This window comes from Pantherophis guttatus, chromosome 8, assembly GCF_059756535.1.
Source record: "Pantherophis guttatus breed Tessera chromosome 8, ASM5975653v1, whole genome shotgun sequence".
In the NCBI taxonomy this organism is placed as follows: domain Eukaryota; kingdom Metazoa; phylum Chordata; class Lepidosauria; order Squamata; family Colubridae; genus Pantherophis; species Pantherophis guttatus.
Window position 1 is genome coordinate 20,458,298 of NC_142070.1, and position 21,281 is coordinate 20,479,578.

Below are 21,281 nucleotides of genomic sequence, written 5' to 3' on the forward strand. Positions count from 1 at the left end.
ATAATGGCACATCATCCAGTTACACTGAATTCACATTGCGTTTTGAAGATATTAAAATGCAAGACATAAAAGCCGGGTTGGGGGGGGATCTGACCTGGTTTTAAATATGTCTCTCCTGGCCTAATGCTCTCTACCATTCTGGCTTGGAATTTTTGGATATTTTACTTTGGAAAAGAACTTGCCAGAATGTAGTGATCCATCCAATATGTTCCTGTGGCTATGATCCATACTAGAGAATGACCTCACCCATAGAGGAATTTATGTGGTTAGTTATTAGGAGCTTCCAGTGACTTCTTTTTTTATCATAAATTGTTAGTGTTCAAGTAATTGAGAAGTTTTGCCTGAAACATCTGTTTTTCAAATTTCTATATGGTCTGATTTGATTACTCAAAAAAAAAACCCTGTTCATATTCTGAAAATAAATGTTTGTATTATAACATCTGTACTATGAGTCAGTATTATAATTTTCTAGTTAACATGGCTGACTGCAGCTAAATACTCAAAAGAAATAAACAAGTGTGACAGTTCATAAAAAACATCATTTTTTATAAAAAGCAAATATATTCCAAATCATTCCAAATTCAGCTTAGTTGTTGATTAAAAATGCACCAGCATAAATATTCCTGGTAAATCAAACTGGGGTGTTTTTTTTTAAATGTTTGCTGCCAGAAGCTGGGTTATGGTTTTTAAAAAACATAAAATTCAAATCTTTATTATGATATCGAGGTTCAAAAAAAAAAAGAGAAAAGACAGAATATGGTAAAGGAAAAAACCCAGATGATTTTAGTTGCTACTATTTCTTCCATGAATCTCTTTCCTCCAACACACAGAAGCCACACAATTTGAGATCATGATCCCTGAAAATAAAATTCTAACCTGCAGCTGACTTTCACTATTTTCTATATTTTCTGTATTGATCATAATTCCTGAATCTCTAAACTAGATCATTATGGGTTAGTTAGGATGTCTTTTCTGACATGGGTTTCAGCCAGTTCCAGAGAAAGAAATACGATATGAACAAAGACAAAGAAATGAAAATGGAGCCAGACCCTTTGACTTCTTTTGTTTGGTTCCTCAGAATTCGATTTTCAGAGTTTTCTGATGTCTTTGCCAATATACCTTGATAGATAGATCTAAATTTCTTTTTGATTCTTTCAGTGCCTGAGATGGGATTTTTCTTTGAACAGCTACGGTAGTGAAAATAAATGTTTTGAAGAGTAATATTATGTCAGTAGATATTGCCTTCATTGAGGGGTGGGCTTCAAAAATTTTAGCAAGCGGTTCTCTGCCCAGTTGCTGGGTGGGCAGGGGCATGGTGGGCGTGGCCTAGTCAGTCTCCTGCACCACGGGAAGAAATTGAGGAAGAAAATAAACAAGTAATCTGATCCAAGAGGTTTATTATTTTACAATAACATCATATGGGAATGCCCAAAATTACTAACGCAATAATATCTCAAATCCATTGGGGATAGTGAATCTCTAGCCTATGTTCTGTTAAGTTGTCCCATCTGTAAGTGAAGTCTCTTCCAAAATATTTTGGCTCCTACTCTTTGGCAGTCTTACATGATAAAAAGTGCCAAACAATTATAAAAGAATTATGAGTGATAAAATCTCTCTCTTGACCTTTCATCCATTCTTCTATGTTAAAGGAGAAGGACAAAGCTGTGAACCCGTTATTGATGCTGGTGATCTTTTAAGTGTAAGTGAATAGCCAATCTAACTGTAAATCAGAGGTCTTCAAACTTGGCAGCTTTAAGACTTGTGGACTTCAATTCCCAGCATAGAAAAAATATTCCAATCCCATAACATTTAAAAATGACAAGCTGTTATTTGTTTGTACCAAATAAAAAGCCGTGTATCATTTTCCATCTTGAATTTGTAAAAATATAAATTCCATCCTGCCACTTAAAAAAAGTGTGTGTGTGTGTGTGTGTGGGAATTAAAAGCACAGAAATGGTGATAAAATAAATCTGTTTCTAAAACTGGAAGTAGTTAAACTTGTTGCAGATCATTACTGGTGTTGGATTACACCTGTTTCCCTACCCATAAGAGCCACTGATTCTTATGTATTGGCCTTGCATTTATCTATTTGTCTATGTTGTGAAAATAATTTGTGAGAAAAAAGGTCATGAGCACACATGCACACAATTTTAGAAATCCCCTGTCTTTTAGGGGCACATAATTAACCAATCATGAGAGAGAGGGGGGGAGGAAGATGATGAAATAGGGAAAGTTACAAAACATAGGAATGTTAAGCATGTTTATAACTATATTTTTCCTAATTTTTACTTTCACATGGGAGTGCCTTAATTCCAGGGTTGTTGTCCTTGCAGGTAAATTCAGCAGTAATAATAACACATGAACCAGAATGGGGAGAAAAGAATAGAAAGAAAAGAAATAATTCTGCTTCTGTTGACTAGCTTATTGAAGTATATATGCTGCATAATGCATTTCTGGTGGATTTCAGAGACAGAAATGGTAGTTTTCTATTTTTCTTCTGCACCAGAGCCTTTAAAACGTCAGGACGCAGCGGATGCTGAAACATCAGAAAACAGTTTATATTTAAATGTGGTTATTTCTTTTCTTAGCAAAGTCAAGAAATTTTATTTAGACTTTAAGTAAGACCATTGATAATAACAGTTCATGACTATTTTTATCAATAGATTAATATTGTAAGAACTTTCAAGGCAGATTAAAGAGAGGGTGAAAAAAACAGGAAAATGGATGGATTCTGCCAAAATTAAACCTTTCTAACATGCCATTATTTCTGTGGAGGAATTAATAACACAGAGAAATCTGTATTCTCTTTTGCAAATGAGGCACTCTGCTACTCAGCTTTTTTGTACAGTATAAAAGACAGCCCTGATAACAACAGAAGACTTCTGATAGAAAGTATGAGGAAGAAATAATTTGGTGGTGCAAATGTTCACACAAGTATGCCGAAGCATCAGTCTTGCCTGTGAGATTTCTTAATCTTTTAGATAATTAACAGCATTGATTTCAATTGATTACCACCTTATGGGTGCCTTTATTCATTAATAATGAACTGAAATACATAGTATTCATTGATTTGTCATCTTTAGCCAAAATTTTCAGAATAGCTAATATAATTAAAATGGAGGCAAAATCAATTTCTCAGTATAAAATGGCAACTATTTGAAAACTTTAGCCTAAATCCAGGGGTGGGTTTCAAAAATTTTAGCAAGGGGTTCTCTGCCCGGTTGCTGGGTGGGTGTGGCCATGGTTGGTGTGGCCTAGTTGGCCTCCTGCACCATGGCGAGGAGGGGGGCTTTTTGCCTTCCCTGGGCTCCGGAGGCTTTCGTCGAGTCTCCAGGAGGGCGAAAATGGCCTCCCCAGGCTCTGGAGGCCCTCTGGTGGACGGAAACAGGCCCATTTCTGGCCTTCCCAAACTTCTGGTAGGCCCGTTTTTTGCCCTCCCCAAGCCTATGCGCACGCCCTGCACTTACCTTCATCTAAAATGGGCCACGTGGGGACTCCTGGGAGGGGCGGGGTGGGTGGGGCCAGCCAGAACTGGGATTTGTGAGTTCTCCGAACTGCACAGAATCTTAGCTAGAGGTTCTCCCAAATCCCTGCAAACCCCCAGCAGCCCACCCCTGCCTAAATCTAGTTTGCTTAAGAAATAGGTGGGGAGGTGTCTCTGGAGTGGAATTAAAAATTCAACATGCAGCCACCTCTGTTACATGATCACCTCTGTTACATCATCCCAACTGTACAACTAAGCAAAGTCAGTAATATTTTCTCCAAATTCTCTTAGTACAATTTTCTTCTTTATAGGATTTAGGCACCTTGCCTGAAACTAAAGGCATGTAGCTATTTTTCAAAGTTTCTGTTGGCAAAACAAACAATTCCTCAATATGAATTTTGACTATTAATTATGTGAGTACTTAATACATCTTTTGGACCATATTTATTCATTTTAAGATGGGGGAGACTTTTATTTTTAAGGAAGTCTTACCATTTTCCTGAGTGAAACAACTCAAAACCTTCATTGATTTTATCAAACGGTAAAGTATGAGTAATTAATGGATCTAGGCTAAATTTTTTGTTCATGAAATCCGAAACCAACTTAGGAACTGTATCTTTACTTTTCCAGTCTGAAAGTAAAAAAAAGGATATAAAGATACTGCATTAATTTTACAAGGTCATTTGAAATGCACTTCTACAGCTTTTCTTTGAAGCAGAAACTCTTAATAAGATTGGACTCTGTTCAAATATCTATAATCCTATCTATTCCTCATTCTTGAAATCATGGTTCTCAGAGGGCAAGGAGTAGGAACCAACCCATTCTAAAGTTCTTGCTTCAATATTTGTATTAGGGAATCTATAATATTATCATATCTGTTGTTTGTAAAGATTACTGGATCATCATTGAAAATCAACCTTCCTTGACCTAGTGTTTTCCATAAGTGTTGGACTTTAAAGATCAGGTTGCCTGAGAAATGCTGATATTCAAGTCTAGCATTTCTGGAGAATATTAAATTGAGAAAGGTCAATATGAATAAGTAAATAGTAGCACCATTAGAACAACCATATGGCTTCATAAGGAGTTTCTTATGGATTTTTCTCTGCCTCTCAGTACAATTTGCATTTATATAATGCAGGAGATGAATCATTGGTGCTCTGAATCTTTTAAAACAAATAATTAGAGCTGTGAAAGGGGCAACTGGGATATTCCTCAGACTCAATATTCACTTCCTCTGCAACTAATATTAGTTTTTTTGCCTGCAACAATAATATCCTAAAAGATAGCAATTTTAGGGAACCAAAAAAATTCTACTGCAAAATGTTTAAACTCTTTTTCCAGAAACTCTGCTACTTGACTTAATAGGTTCTTCTCCCTGCTACTCCTGCTTTGAAGTTTTTAAAAAATATCCCTCGAAGCAGTCAGATATTCCAATTTATATCAAGACATATTGAAATTCTGGTAGAGTTTCTGGATCCTGTTTTACTTAAACGTAATCATTTATGAAATTTACTATTGTGTTTGAAAGGACTTTCAAACACAATAGTATGGTGGTCCTTTTAGTAACTAGTTTCAGTAGAAGCAACAGTCTGCTGGTTGTTGGATGACCTCCAGCTGTTCAGCCAACTGTGTAAGAGAAATGATAAAGGGCAATTAAAGGGCAATTGGGCTTGTGAGCAGTGGTGAAATCCAAATTTTTTACTACCGGTTCTGTGGGCATGGCTTGGTGGGTGTGGTGTGGCTTGGTGGGCGTGGCAGGGGAAGGATACTGCAAAATCTCCATTCTCACCCCACTCTGGGACCAGCCACAGGTGGTATTTGCAGTTCTCCGAACTACTCAAAATTTCTGCTATCGGTTCTCCGAACTACTCAAAATTTCCACTACCGGTTCTCCAGAAGCTGTCAGAACCTGCTGGATTTCATCCCTGCTTGTAAGTAATAGCAGAACTACATCTGATTCTATGATTTGGTGACAGAAGATCAAGTAAAGTGTGGGACAACCTTTTGGTGGCAGGAGGCTACATCTAATGGACATGGGGTGAGGATTGCTGTGATGGCTCAATGATGCATAATGGATGGATGGGATGTTTAATATAGGTTGACAAAGATGGGATTTTCATTTTTTCCCCCTTCCACATTTATTTCAGGGTGGAGGTCAATAATTATATTTATTTCTTAACATTAACAGTTTTTGTGTATTTCTTGCCTCAAAGTAATAGGAAACCATATCATTATTTTTAAGCAAGAGTGGTCTGTCAAGATTCCAGTGACTGCAAGCAAAATGTTAAGAACAAATCACAGTATCTAGATCTGCTATACTGATGACAGAACATTAGATGCAATGAGCATCGTTCTTATCTGGTGCTTTCCAACTATTTTGAAATATAACTACCGTTGCTGCAAATGAAACCATAGGCAATACTACCTGGGGATGAAAGAAACTGAAGACTAAGTGATTGGGAAAAGGTGATGCACAGCATTTCAGCTGTTTAGGCATTGAGATAACTGACAGTCTTTAAGCTAAGTTGGTCTTGATTCCCATCACCTATCTATTATATAATGAGTCATGGTGGTGCAGTGGTTAGAATGCAGTACTGCTGGCTACTTCTGCCTGCTGGCTGCCTGCAATTTGGCAGTTCAAATCTCATCAGGCTCAGGGGTGGGATTATACCAGTTCGGGCGAACTGATAGCTCCGACAATCAGCTGCGAGCAAACCGTTTGCTCCGACGATCAGGTAAGCCCACCCACCTGCCCCTGCGCTTTACTTACCTTTATCTTCTCAGCTGATTGACGTGGCAGAGCGGATTGCCACATCTCAGCTGTGTTACTCTCAAGTGGTAACACAGAAGGTTAGTATTTGTAAAATTGTGCATGCGCGCACAGCGCAAAGTGGATGCCTGCGCGCAAAGTGTGCGATCACTGAACTGGTTGTTAAACTGGCAGCATCCCACTACTGGCCAGGTTCAAGGTTGACTCAGCCTTCCATCCTAAAATGAGGACCCAGGTTGTTGGGAGCAATATGCTGATTCGGTAAACTACTTAGGGCTGTAAAGCACTGTAAAGCAGTATATAAGTCTAAGTGCTAATATTGCTATATTATACTTGTAATATTGAGCTTCCCATAGTATAGGATACAAAAGAAAGAGAGACTGTATTAATAGCCAAATAGGGGCCCTACCTCCAAATAGAGTTCCTTTCCAAGTGCGGCCTGTGAAGAGAATTCCTGGAGACAAGGTAATCTTAGAATCCGTAGGTGGTACTCCCACAATGATGCACTTTCCATAATTAATTTGGCAAGAATTCAAGGCAGCCAGCTAAAGTAAACCCAAAGACATATATGTGAATCAAGTCAAAGTCAATGTTTACCACTCCAACCACAATTCTTCCATTGACCTTTCACATAGGATTTTATTGCTCCAAATGTATCAAAAATAACATCTTCTCAAATGGTCTGTTTGGCAATGCCTTCCTATGATAAGCTACCATAAAGTAATTTGCAGAAAGAAAGTTTTCAATTTCTCTTTTGCATGGTCTCCTGTATCTACTATGATGCCTTAACCACTAGACCAAACTGGCCACGGATGGGATTCAAATAATTTAACAACTGGTTCTCTGCACTAATGCACAGTTGGGTGGGTGTGGCTGGGTGAGCATGGCCAACTTGATTGATCTCACCCTTAGGAAATTTCTCCTTAGTTCAACTCACAATAAAATAGCACCGTTCCAATATTTAGAATAGAATAGAATAGAATAGAATAGAATAGAATAGAATAGAATAGAATAGAATAGAATAGAATAGAATAGAATAGAATAGAATAGAACAACAGAGTTGGTAGGGACCTTGGAGGTTTTCTAGTCCAACCCCCTGCTTAGGCAGGAAACCCCACACCACTTCAGACAAATGGTTATCTCTTCTTTAAAACTTCCAGTGTTGGAGCATTCACAATTTCTGAAGATAAGTTGTTCCACTGTTCTGTCAGGAAATTTGAGGGGCTCCTACAAAAATGAGGGGGTCAAACAATTTTCCAGATCACCAAAAGGCATAACAAGAAACAATGGATGAAAACTAACCAAAGAGAGAAACAACCTAGGACTAAGAAGAAATTTCCTAAGGGTGAAACCAATTAACCAATGGAATAGGTTGCCTTCAGAAGTTGTGGGTGCTCCATCACACACAAACAACACAATTACAAGATAATTTGAAATCTTTACAGTCTAATACTGTAAGCTAATTCTTAAATGCTGAAAATGCCGGATCAAAATACATAAACATAGAAAGAGCATTGCAACCCTATTCCAAATTAATAAAATCAATGCTGCTAATTAGAATGTGTATTTAAAAAGACACAGGAACTCTGAGAAGAAACTCCTGCTCTGTATTAACATTTTTAAAACTCCTTCCCTGGCCTTATCCTGTCCAGAACAAGGAAAAATTCAAACCTAGAAATAAGGAGGAATTTTCTGACAGTGAGAACAATCAACCAAAGAAACAGCTTTCCTTCAGAAGCTGTGGGAGCTTCATAGCTGGAAGCTTTCATGAAGAGATTGGACTGCCATTTCTTAAAAATGGTGTAGGGTTTCCTGCTTGGGCAGGGGATTGGACTAGTTGACCTTCAAGGTCCCTTCCAACTCTGTTAATCTGTAAATTTCCATGCTGACTGCATTCCTACAGTTTTTGTTATCGCAACTAAGTATTTACCTGTTAAATGGTTCTTGGTTGTCTTCCCCAGGCCAGAGCTATTAACTGAAGAGAGAGAGAAGTGGGAAAAAAAACCTCTCTTGCACATTAAGCTTGAGTTTTAAAGGGGCTAGAATTTCTGCTGAGGAAATGGCTATGTGGTTATTTCTTCTTTTTCTTTTTCCTTCCTTTGGTTAATTACAAATGAGCAGGAATGCCTGAGATATGTGTGAGCTATTGGAATCGGCAGACAGGCAGGCACACCTTGACTACTGAGCCGGTTTGCAGAACTTCATAAAGAGTTAACAAACAGTTCTCCTGAACCGGTGTGAACCGGTTGAATCACACCACTGAAACTGGCTCCTAATCACATGACTCCTTTACCAAATTGAAAGGTGCAATATGTGCTGTGACTACATGTAATGGGATGAGGAAAAAATACAGTAAGCTGTTTCTTTGCCTGCAGCCATCCCTGTTGAGGTAAAATTAGAGTAACTAGGCCCTATTTCTCGTTTCCCCAGATAAAATTCCTGCTGCATTTTGTTACTTAGCACTCTACAATTGCTGCAATGATTATTTCAATAAAGCCCACAGAAATGTTGGCTTTTAGTAAAAGATAACTTCTTTCCCATGTCCCTTTTAGTTCTTCCATTGTGGTACTACCTTAATGCACATACCATGGTTTCAGATTTTCCAATGGCTTCAAAGGAATATTCTACTCCGTCACCCCCAGTCAAGTCAAAGATCACTTCATTGACGGGTTTCTGGTAATCCTTGGGATTGACACAGTCTGTGACACCAATTTCTTTAGCCTTGGGGAATTTATCCTTGTTGATATCGACTCCAATGATTCGGGAAGCTCCAGCTTCCTTGCAGCCCATGACTGCTGAGAGACCAACTCCTCCGAGTCCAAAAACGGCACAGGTAGAACCAGGCCGCACCTTTGTTAACATAAAAAAAAAGGAGCATTATGGTTATGTACTAACAGGGTTAATGAATCTCTTTTGGTCCAAAGATACGAGCCTATATGGAATTTTGAGAGCATCTCATGTGTATGATCACAAAATGGATACCATGGAAAGAATTGCACATTCTTTGAATGGCTGCTATAAAATGTGACCAGTCACAAATATCTATTTTCTACAAGGCTAACTAGACAAATTGTTTTCCATCAATATCTCTCAATCCCCATCGGACGTTAATACAATTGAGCAAGTCCAAAGATATTTCATGAGAAGAGTATTCCACTCCTCTGCTTGCAACAAAATATCTTATGCCACCATGCTTGAAATCTTAGGCTTGGACAACCTAGAACTAGGCCACCTACGGTCTGACCTAAGCGTAGTACACAAAATTACACAAAACTACAACGTACTACCTGTCAATGACTACTTCAGCTTCATCCACAATAATACATGAGCACACAATAGATACAAACTTAAGGTAAACTGCTCTAAACTAGATTGCAGAAAATATGACTTCAGCAACAGAGTGGTCAATGCTTGGAATGCACTACCTGACTCTGTTGTTATATCCTCACCCCCCACATAACTTTAACCTTAAGCTGTCTACTGTTGACCTCACCCCATTCCTAAGAGGTTTGTAAGAAGCGTGCATAAGCCACCAGCGTGCCTTTTGTCCCTGTCCTACTATCCCCATTTATTTGTTCCCATTTCCTGTATTAATATCCAAGCTTATACTTATTCCTGTTATCTTGTACATCTTTGACAAACGAACAAATGAAACAAACAAACAAACAAACAAACAAAGTGTACATTGGCCTGCAGCCCCCAACATTTTTACTTATAGAAATGTCTAATTCCATCATAGAATTAAAATGAAGTCAAACCATTAAGAGCAGATATATGGCACTATAGCTGCATGTGACATGTCGCAGAACAGTGGTTCTCCACTTGTGGTCCGCAGACCTCTGGGGGCGTGCGATGCCATCACAGGGTGTCTGCGAAGGCTTGAAGAAATGTTATGATTTAAATCTAGAGTTAAGTCTTGGAGGTCCATGACCATGGTCCGTGACCACAAAAGGTATTTAAAGTGGGCCCGTGGTGAAGAAAAGGTTCAGAACCACTATCCTGACCTAGAATATGGAGATATCAGAAACTTACCTTTGCAGCATTCATGGCAGCACCATAGCCAGTAGTAAACCCACAGCTAATAAGACACACTTTTTCAGGAGGTGCTGCAGCATCGATTTTGACAACCGAATCCTCGTGTACCACAGTATATTCTGTGAAAGTGCTGGTACCAACAAAATTGTGCAGTGGTGTTCCTTTGTAAGTGAATCTACTGGTGCCATCCTCCATTAATCCAGACCCACTGTGAAGGTTCAAAAACATGGCAGGGGAAATCAGAATTATCCGTCATGGGGTTATCAGACAGGACAAGAAAGTTCAGTAGTGCCACAATTCAGAACAGAAACTCACCGATCAATCTTGCAGAAGTTGCCTGTAGGATGCAGACAAGTACTGCATTTGCCACATTGGGGGAGAAATATCGGAATGACTTGGTCTCCTGAGAATGAGAAAAAGATCATTATCAATGGACTTGAAACTTCCAGACAACTTAGTGGCAGTATTTTACTAGCAAATCAGTCAATTCCACTCTAATTCAATATTGCTACAATAGGATTTTAGAATTCTGTTACTTAAGCCATAGGTCCCTAATCCCTGGTCTGCGGATTGGCACCGGTCTACGGGCCAATACTGGTCCACGAACCATCAGGAACCAGTCTGCACAAGTGAGTGATGCCCTATCTGCACATGTGCAGGCAGTGTGTAAAACCATGCTCCCTGGTTCACCATTCTCCATGGAATTGCTCCAGAAGTGGTATTCAGCAGTTTCTGACCAGTTCTGGAGAACCGGTAGCGGAAATTTTGAGTAGTTCGGGGAACTGGTAAATACCACCTCTGACTGGCCCCACCCCAATCTATTATCTGCCTCCCAAATCCCAGCTGATCGGGAGGAAATGGGGATTTTGCAGTATCCTTCCCCTGGAGTGGGGTGGGAATGGAGATTTTACAGTATCCTTCCCCTGTCACGCCCACCAAGCCACGCCCACCAAGCCACACCCAAGAACCGGTAGTAAAAGAATTTGAATCCCACCACTGAACTGTTCCTTGGTGCCCAAAAGGTTGGGGGCTGCTGATTTAAATAATGCAGATTATGAACATGTCATCGACATGGTGTTAAACTTTAGCTGCTCCTCATTGAAACTGAACTAATAGCAAAATGTTATTTATTATTATTATTAAACTAATTTTGTTAGTTCTGGAGAAAACAATAATGCTTGTGGTTTATTGTAGGATATAGTTGAGGAGATACTACTAACCTACTGCTAGTATTTTCATTCAGAATTCCAATAGGACTCCTAACTTATAACCACAATGGAGCCCAAAATTTCTCCTGCTAAGCAAGACAGTTGTTAAGTGAGTTTTGCCACATTTTATGACCTTTCATGGCACAGAAGTCAATCACTATGATTGTTAAGTTAGTAACACGGTTAAGCGAATCTGGCTTCCCCATTGACTTTGGTTGTCAAGAAGATCACAAAAGGTGATTTACATGATTCTGGAACATTGCAACCATCATAAATACATGCCAGTTGCCAAGCACCTGAATTTTGATCATGTGAAGTCATAACATTGTTTATAGATCTATCCATGAATTACAATTTGTCATCAAGATCATTAGGTCATGGGGATGCTGTAACAGTCGTAAGTGTGAAAAACAGTCATTTGTTTGGTTGCTGAACAAATGGTTTTAAGTCGAGGCCTCCCTGTATGAATTTTTTAATTTCTAGTGGTTAATTACCTTATTGATTTTATTCTTACTGGGAAAGGTTTTGCACTCAATTTCCATACCTGGTTTCATACTGGTAATACCTTCCCCCACACTCTCAACCAAGCCAACTGCTTCATGTCCAAGAATAATAGGAAACTTTGCCTTTGTAACACCCCTTAGAATGTGGGAATCTGAGCCACAGATTCCACTAGCCAAAATCTAGAACAAAGGCAGAAGATAACTTATTGGAGTACATTATTTTAGGCATAATTTACAGTAATATGATTTCTCTGTTAAACCCTTCTACCAGGCGTGAAATGCTCCCGGTTCGGACTGGATCGCCCGATCCAGTAGTGATGGCAGTGGATGGTTTGGAGAATCAGTAGCAGAAATCCCTGTCTCCCCCCGCCCCCGCCCCATGCCCAGCTGAGCCCCACGATCATCAGAGGCTTTTTTTTAACTTTTAAAAGCATTTTTTCTACAAATGCTTGTAAAAGTTAAAAAAAAGTTTTTAAAAGAAAAAAAAGCCTCTGACAATCAGGCAACTCAGCTGGGAGAGTCAGAGCCTTTTAAAAGCATTTTTTTTTACAACCTCTTCAGCTGAAGAGGTTGTAGAAAAAATGGTTTTAAATGTATATATGTATATGAAAAAAAAGTTGGCCACGCCCACCCAGTCACATTACCCCCCACCAAGCCACGCCCACAGAACCGGTAGTAACAAATTTTACATTTCACCACTGCCTTCAACCTCAATTTTCAGGAAGAGCTAAAAGTACAATGATTAAAATTGGTAACTTCCCATAGAAAAATGCATTAATTAAAAAAAAAAAGTATTGGAATTATTTAAAGATTACAAGAATCCCTTCTAAAACCTCATTCATTTTAAAAAGCGAGATAACAAAAATAGAGAGAGAATTTGGTCTAGTGGTTAAAGCTCCAGGCTGAAGACCAGAAGACTGTAGGTAATATTCCCGCCTCAGGCATGACAGCTGGCTGCGTGACTTTGGGCCAGTTATGTCAGTTTATAATGTCAGGTTTAGTTGATGAGCCGGTCAGTCAATTCCTTTTAAAACTAACAGATCAATATTTGATTGATCTCAAAAAAAGGGGAGCCTGCACTCAGTGGTGAAATCCGAACAGGTTTGCCACCGGTTCGCTGGCTGTGCATGCACACTGTGTGCACGCTTTATGGGCATGCGCAGTGCACACCAAATGTGCACTCTGCACGCGTGTATGCATACCAAAAGGAGGCTTGGGAAGGTAAGTAGAAGCGAGGGGGGGAATCACCTGTGGCGCGTGATTTAGTTTCACTAGAAAGCAGGATTAAGCAATAGCAATAGCACTTAGACTTATATACTGCTTCATTGTGCTTTGCAGCCTTCTCTAAGCAATTTACAGAGTCAGCATATTGCCCCCAACAATCTGGGTCCTCATTTTACTGACTTCAGAAGGATGGAAGGCTGAGTCAACCTGGAGCTGGTGAGATTTGAACTGCCGAACTGCTGGCAACAGACAGTTAGCAGAAGTAGCCTGCAGTACTGCATTCTAACTACTGCACCACCATAGCTCTTAAGGGATTGTATCTGTGTTCTGCCCCAGCTCTGGATTCCCGAGGATATTGATACACACCAACGGTCCTTATCAAGTTTATTAAGTAGCAAGAATAAACCAAAGTCCGGCAAAGGTTGGCAACCAGCCCAGAAAGCAAAATACGATAAGACTTTTCCAAAAAATGCTCTGATGGTAATTACAAGTTGTTTCTAGCAAGAAACTTACTAAAGGCATGTGACTTAAATAGGCTAAGGGAGTGGCCAATTAGCCTCAAGCCTTACTCTCAAGGAGACCTTCTCCTCCTGAGTAGCCACTCCTGCCTTTTGGCAGCCCTGCGTGCTCGAGCATCGAGGAGAGGCTCCTCCACTTCGCTCTCTCCACTTGAAGGAGCCTCTGGAGGTTCTGAAGGTCCTGGCTGAGTCTCTGCCTCACATCCTCCTCCTCGCTGTCCGAAGCGAGCGCCGGCTGCATAGGCTGCTGGCGTGACACCACACCAGCTTCCTCATCGTCGGGATCAGCCATGATCCGCGCAGGCCGCTGGCGGACCACAACAATCTGTCTCATTTTGCTTTCAGGTCTTGTCCCTCATTCCCATGAACGAAGAAACCATTCTAGATGGTACGCCTCAACATATCCCATTTGAGATGGTTGCACATAGATAAGAGTAACTTGCATTAACATGGATTTTGGTTTATTTCCTTTACCTTGATGCGAATTTCATGTGCTTTTGGTGGAGCTACTTCTATTTCCACAATACTAAATGGTTCTTTAGGTTTCCAGATTACTGCTGCCTTGCATTTGATTACCTAAGAAAATGGAAGCAAGAGACGGTTTATTCTAAGAGAAGACACTCATTAATTCATGGGTTAATCAGGCATTTATAGGAAAGCCTACTCTTCTGGCATCCAAAATCCATTCCTTCGTAGCTGACTGTTGAGCTCAGTTTTGACCAACCAAGTCCTTTCTCTGACAACCCCTTTTCCTACAATCAGATATGCTACGGAATAATCCATGTTAACATTTTGTAGTTCCAGAACTTCTTTTCTGTTCCATGTGTTGGCAAGCCATTGAAATGTTTCTTGTTTAATTAATTAGAATGGGATTGATTTACTTTAAAAAGAAAAGCCAGGAACCAAAGGACTGAGCTTAAGTCCACCAAATGTGAATGGGTACGTGAGATTTGTATTTGTTGAACAGACTCTCACCTCCAATGCTATCTCTGTGCTGTGGACGGATTGAACTTTTGGAATTACAGATTTACAGATTAACAGAGTTGGAAGAGACCTTGTAGGTCATCAACTCCAATCTCCCACCCAAGCAGGAGACCCTCCACCATTTCTGACAAATGGCAGTCCAGTCTCTTCTTGAAAGCCTCCAGTGATGAACCTCCCACAACTTCCAAAGGCAAGCTGTTCCATTGGTTGATTGTTCTCACTGTCAGAAAATTTCTCCTTATTTCCAGGTTGAATCGTTCCTTGTTCAGTTTCCATCCATTATTCCTTGTCTGGCCTTCGGATGCTTTGGAAATTAGCTTGACCCTCTCCTCTCTGTGGTAGCCCCTCAAATATTGGAAGACTGCTATCATATCTCCCCTGGTCCTTCTCTTCACTAGACTAGGCATGCCCAGTTCCTGTAACCGTTCATTGTATGTTCTAGCCTCCAGTCCCCTAATCATCCTGGTTGCTCTTCTCTGCACTTTTTCTAGAGTCTCAGCATCTTTTTTCTAGTGTGGTGACCAAAAAAAATGTTGAGACTCTAGAAAAAGTGCAGAGAAGAGCAACCAGGATGATGAATGGTTTTAAATGCAGTAAGAATTTTTCATGCAACTTATTATCATATATGGTGGACTTGTAAGAAAATCAAGGCATTTTGGTTAAAAATTTGGTGGGTGATGCAGAACATCCTGAAAAAAAGGTTGAAATTTACTCCTCAATTGTTCTTATTGGGCATAATGACGGATTGTACAGCATTAGAGACTAAACTGATTTTAAACTTAGTATCAGCAGCTAGGCTGTTGGTAGCGCAATACTGGAAGAAGGACTCTTTGCCTACTATTGAAGAATGGACATTGAAAGTAGTGAATTTAGCGGAAATGGCGAAAATTTCAGCATATTTGAAGGACTATACACAAGAAAGATATATATCGGAATGGAGAAGATGGATTGATTATATGCAAAATAAGTATCAGACAAGAAAATATCAAATAGCTTATGAATGAATGTTAAACTTTAGAAATATTATGTTATCTATAGTGGAGTTAAGGTTTCAGGGGGGGATTTGGTAGTTTAAGAATAGTTAGGTTAATTTAGCTTATGATTGTTAATTGAAATACCCTGTATTTTGCTCTGGGAAGTCTGGGGGGAGGAGGGTGGGATGGGAAGGGGGGAAGGGGTGTGGGGGTGGTGGGGAGGGAAAAAGGGTGGGGGGAATATTCGGGGGGGAATTTTCTTTGTAAAACTTTGTAATAAAAAAAAAAAGAATTTTTCAGAGTGATACTGACAAAAAAAGTGCCTAGGGTGAGGAAAGCTTTAGGATCAGTCTCAGGCAATTTGCCAACCACAGTGGAAACAATTCTATACTGTGGTATATCACAGAAATGAATAATCACCATTAAAAGAAATAATAGTTTACTTACTTTCCCTGCAGTGCTCATGGTCCTTGACTTTGTAATACACACTTCACTTCTTCTAGGCTATTCTACTTGGTGCAAAACAGTTTGCCTTCAAAATATGGATTGCAAAAAGCTTACTTCTCTTTTAGATAATTGTAGTACTTTCCCAGCTCCACCCAACAAACTTAACCACTCCTTTATTTTGACTAATTTAATCAGAGTGTTTTGTAATATCAAACAGTTAGTCAATTAAGTTCAGAGATTACCTGGAGCTTTTAGCTTCAGTATAGATATTATTAACCAGACAAGTAATGCATCAAGAGTCGTGTTGTGAAAGACCAAGAAACAGCAATTTTCATGGGCGCTTGTGAAAAATGCAAATACATTGGCAAGCTCAAGAAAAAGCACAGAAAACGAACTACCAGTCTGGTATGGTTACAGATGAAATAATGTACTTTCTGGTTCTTGACTTTTTAAAAAAATATTGTAGAATTGTAAAAGATGGTGATTGGAGAGCTCTAGCGACTTTACTTTGAGAATATGACAATGAGATTTTCAGATTAGAAGAAATGGTGATTATTGATTATTATGCATGGTATGGAGCAGGGATGTCAAACTCGATTTCATTGAGGGCCGCATCAGGGTTGTGCTTGACCTCCGGAGATGGGTGGGCGGGGCCAGGCTGAGCATGGCTAGCTCAACATCACTTGTGTCAGGGACACCCCTCTCAGGCTCTGTTTTTGGCTGCGACGGCCTCCTGCAGTGCTCTGCCAGCGAAAACGGAACTCCTGGTGTGGAGTAACAGTGACTGAGAGGATACAAAGCAAAGAGGGGAAAAAAATCTCCCTTCATGCATAATTACACTCTGGAATGACTCCACAAATAGCGATGGCCATAAAATGGAAGACCTGAAAGCAATATTTATGGTTTATGGACCTACAAAGAGAATTTAGACTTTGCTTTATAGAGCAGAATTTAGACTTTGTTTTATAGAGCAGAACACTATTCTCAATACTTCTTTTTGAATGACAGTTGCTGATAGACAGAGACCACAGAGTACAATTGCCCTTGTGAATTTCAGAGGGTATCTTTGGTTGGCCACTGTAGAGATCAAAGGTTATACCTTTGAACTTTTGCTCTTAAATAATAGGATAAAAAGTAGGATTGGAAAGAGGTGCTTAAAAGCAAAGTTTGTATCCAATATTATCCAAAGGTTGCATCCAAGAGCCTTTGGTGGCGCAGCTAAGTGCTGTTAAAGTAGCACCAGCTGTCTGCAATTACTGCAAGTTCAAATCTCCCCAGGCTCAAGGTTGACTCAGCCTTCCATCCTTTCAAGGTAGGTAAAATGAGGACCCCGATTATGGGGGCAAAAGCTGACTTTGTATAAAAAAGAACACCGCTTGGGGGGGCCGAAAGCCCTACTAAGCAGGTATATACAAAAGTATGAAGGCTATTGCTTAACGCATTGTAAGCCGCCCTGAGTCTCCGGAGAAGGGCGGCATATAAATCGAACCAATAAATAAATAAATAAATAAATCAATCAATCAATCAATCAATCAATATACAACACATCAATCATATTGAAATGGCATATATGGTTGCAGGGTAAGTGAAATCTGTAAAGAGGCCATAAAATGTGATGTTCCTCCTGCCAGTTTTGTTGTTTTATTTTATTTTTCCATATTTTCGTCATGGCAACCTTATGCCCAAAGTGGCACGTGGAGCCATGTTGTCTGGCATGCACATCGTCATCCATTCCTCTTCCGGGTTTCTGGTGCGCATGTTTGTGCGATGATCAGCTGGCCTTTGTACATGCGGCAGTGCCAGAAATTAGTCTTTCATTTTCCTGCACGATCATGCGCACCGGCGAGCTGATCATCGCACGTGCATGCACATCAGAAACCTAGAAGACTAGCTGGCCAGGGCGCATATGCACACCGGAAACCGGAAGTTCATTTTCAGGGGTGTGCATGTACCCTGGGCAGCTCTTCTTCCAGGTTGCAACCCAGATGAGTGCGCATGTATGCACTCCCTTTTCGGCATTCAGTGCTGAAAAGCTTCGTCATCACTGCTTTAAGGTGATGGGAATGGTCTTTTGATATGTTGATTCATCTTGTGAAAGTGGTGGAAATGTTTTAATTTTAATTAGCTTTTTTGTTCTCCGGTATTCTATAGACAGCAAAAGATTTGGTGGATGATTGAGACAATGGAGGGAAGAATCTTTAATACATTGTTCATATTACTACTTTGTCTTCACTCTGGTTTAAATAGAAGACATGGATAGAAAGAAGCTCAGCTATTTTTGAGTCTCCACAGAGAGCCCATTGAGAAATAATGACTAAGAAGCAAGAAGCTGAATAAATGTTGTGTCATCCTGATAATATATCAACGTTTCTGGAAATTAGACAAACATTATTATCTGAAGACCTTTGGCCACTTGTATAACATATTGACTTTAGATTAAAATTGATGATTAAGCCAGGCGAGCTGACATTGTTAGTAAGTTACTTATGAATGGTCTATCCAAATTCCATGTGCAGTTGGTATATAATTATACATTTGTCTTCACTACTCATTAAGTAAGGAGAATCTATTCAGAAGACTTTGATAGTATAATGCTATTTGGAAATGATCCACTGCCAATGTACCACATTTTTCATCTCGTGTGAGTTCTTAGGGGTGTCACTCCTTTAAAACAAAGATGAAGTCCCCTAAAGACTTGCCTCACAAGTAATATGGATTGGGTGTGGGAAGGAATATCTGCAACAGTTTGAAACAGAATCTAAGTTTTTTTTAAAAAAGGCAGCCAAGAAGCATTTGTGACTTATTAGAATCTTTAATTATTTCTTGTTGGTGAACCCCATACATAGCGTTACTAAAAGGAAAAGAATTCAGAAAGGAAATAGGATGTGTTGGGAGAAGAAGCATGAAGGAGTTCCTAAGAACACGTGAGCATAGCTAGAGCTGAATGAAAGCTGGCTGAGGAACTCTGGGAGTTGAAGTCCACAAGTCTTAAGGTTGCCAAGGTTGGAGACCCCTGGTCTAGAACCAATTTTGCTCTCTGCCATTACAGTAGTCAGCTGAAAGAAGTCCTTGTTGGTTCATGGGGAATTCTGAGCACTGTGTTTTTTTTGTACATAATTTTTATTTAAAAAAGAAATTAAACCAGAAGATGAAAACTAACCCCAAACTAATATAAAGGAAGGAAGAAAAAAAGAAATCAAAGAAAAAGCAAAAAGTACATGAAAAGAAAAAAGTTAAGAAAAACAGAAGGAAAGGAAACAAAATGAATATAAAGAAATGGTATTCTTCACACCAGTGTTAAGTACAAATATTTTCTTCCTTCTAAAGTTAGACCACTGTTCTTTCTATAATCTATCCTGTCTAACAATCAAAACCATAAATCACAAGTCCATTTTGTTTTTCATTTTTATGCAAAAAGCCCGTAAGAGATTTCCAGTCACCAATAAATGTAGGGCAATATCTTTTTTCTAATCAAACAAGGCAATTTATTCATTTGAGCAACAACTGTTAACTTGACTTTGCATTGGAAATGCTGAGCGTTGTAAGAATGTCAAGTGGTTAAAAAAATGGCTTTTGGGGATTTGAAGAGAAGAAAGAAATCTGTAGCCGGGTAAAAGTCTGTTTCTGAGGAACGAGAGCAACATTGGAAACACTTTTTTAAAAAAGAAACCTTTTAAGTCCTATTATATCATAGATTTATAGAAGAACATCTTGCACAATGCTTTCAGAAGGCTGTATTACCTATGATATATATTTACTTCTTTATCTAAACTGTTGTGCAAATCCAGATTATGTTGAAATATTCATGGGATCTTGCCAGCCCTTCAGTAAATGTCTATAAAGAATCTCAGTCATCAGTGCCAACAAGAGGATTATTAAGTGCTGGAACAAGACTAATATGGGGCCCCCACTCACCCATTGTATGCACAAGCGCCCTCCCCTGCATGCTTCCTGTGCATGCGTGCATGGTCCCACTGCACGCCACCTGCTGTTCTGCCCCAGCTATGGACCCCAAAGAACGCAGCACACACAAAGTCTGTACAAACCTTAGTTTACTAAAATAAAATCAGTATTTTTTTTTCAAACAGAGACTATTAATTAACTTTCTTAATCCAAAGAAGAAATAATCCAAAGAATCCAAGAATCCAAAGAATAAATAATCTTAATCTTACTATGGTTGGCAGAAAGCCCAGAAGCAATTTGCAAAGGATTAAGATCAAGGCATGAAGGAGAGTGAACGGTTGTTCCCTGCAAATTGCTTCAGTCGGCGTTCCTCCTTAAATAGGCTAAGGGAGTGGCCAATTAGCCCCAAGCCTTACTCTCGAGGAGACCTCCTCTTGAGGAGCCACCCCTGCCTTTTGGCAGTTCTGCGCGCCCGTGCATCGAGAAGAGGCTCCTCCTCTTCGTCCTATTCACTTAAGGGAGCTTCTGGAGCTTCTGAAGGCCCTGGCTGAATCCCCGCCTCTGGCACCACATCTTCTCTAGCCTCCTCATTGTCCGACTCGAGTGCCAGCTGCACAGGCTGCTGGCGCAGTACCACACAAGCCTCCTCGCTGTCCGAATCAGCCACCAGCCGCACAGGCCGCGTACAGGCCACAACACTTGTCCCCTGCATATGTGCCGCAGAGACCCACGCATGCGGGTCAAAATTCAACAAATTACATAAATAACTTGTTCACTGCGTTTCAGATTAATAAAGGTTATATCAAACAAGGTGGTTTTGCTATACACACAAAGTATAGAGTATGAAGTATATATCCAATATTGTGTTTCTTTTAAAAAAATTGGTTTTGTAAATTTTTTTTAAAAATTCCCCTTTATGGGCCCCCTTTGAGCTCCATGGGCCCCAAGACATTGTACCGGCTGAACCCCGCTCTCCTCAGGTCTGTCAGTCATCTAGGTCATGGTTGTCCCAAAGGTGCTTTTTTCAAGAGGCAACTGGACTTTCTGGTTCTTCTTTGACGACGTTTCGCTTCTCATCCAAGAAGCTGAAGAAGCTTCCTGGATGAGAAGGGAAACGTCTTCAAAGGAAAAGCAGAAAGTCCAGTTGCCTCTTGAAAAAAGCACCTTTGGGACAGCCCTTCAGTAGATGGAGGTGAAGATATCTTGATTCTTTGTCTATCTGATGCATGTA

At 39.9% G+C, this 21,281-nt stretch overlaps 1 protein-coding gene across 2 annotated transcripts; it reads right to left on the minus strand.

The window, feature by feature from the left end:
• Positions 1 to 1,380: 1,380 nt before the first annotated feature.
• On the minus strand, positions 1,381 to 16,503 carry LOC148112560 (alcohol dehydrogenase 1B-like). Of its 2 annotated transcripts, XM_087875375.1 has the most exons (9): positions 16,148 to 16,503; positions 14,217 to 14,318; positions 12,042 to 12,180; positions 10,605 to 10,692; positions 10,287 to 10,497; positions 8,841 to 9,104; positions 6,664 to 6,799; positions 3,977 to 4,115; positions 1,381 to 2,536 (listed from the first exon to the last, which is right to left on the minus strand). In XM_087875375.1, exons 1-9 carry the CDS (start codon positions 16,163 to 16,165, stop codon positions 2,512 to 2,514), a joined length of 1,122 nt encoding a protein of 373 aa, XP_087731501.1. In that variant the 5' UTR covers positions 16,166 to 16,503; the 3' UTR covers positions 1,381 to 2,511. The 2 variants fall into 2 exon arrangements, with proteins under 2 accessions (XP_087731501.1, XP_087731502.1); XM_087875376.1 differs by lacking the exon at positions 1,381 to 2,536 and having other exon boundaries at positions 3,973 to 4,115; positions 16,148 to 16,279.
• Between the last annotated feature and the right edge of the window lie 4,778 nt (positions 16,504 to 21,281).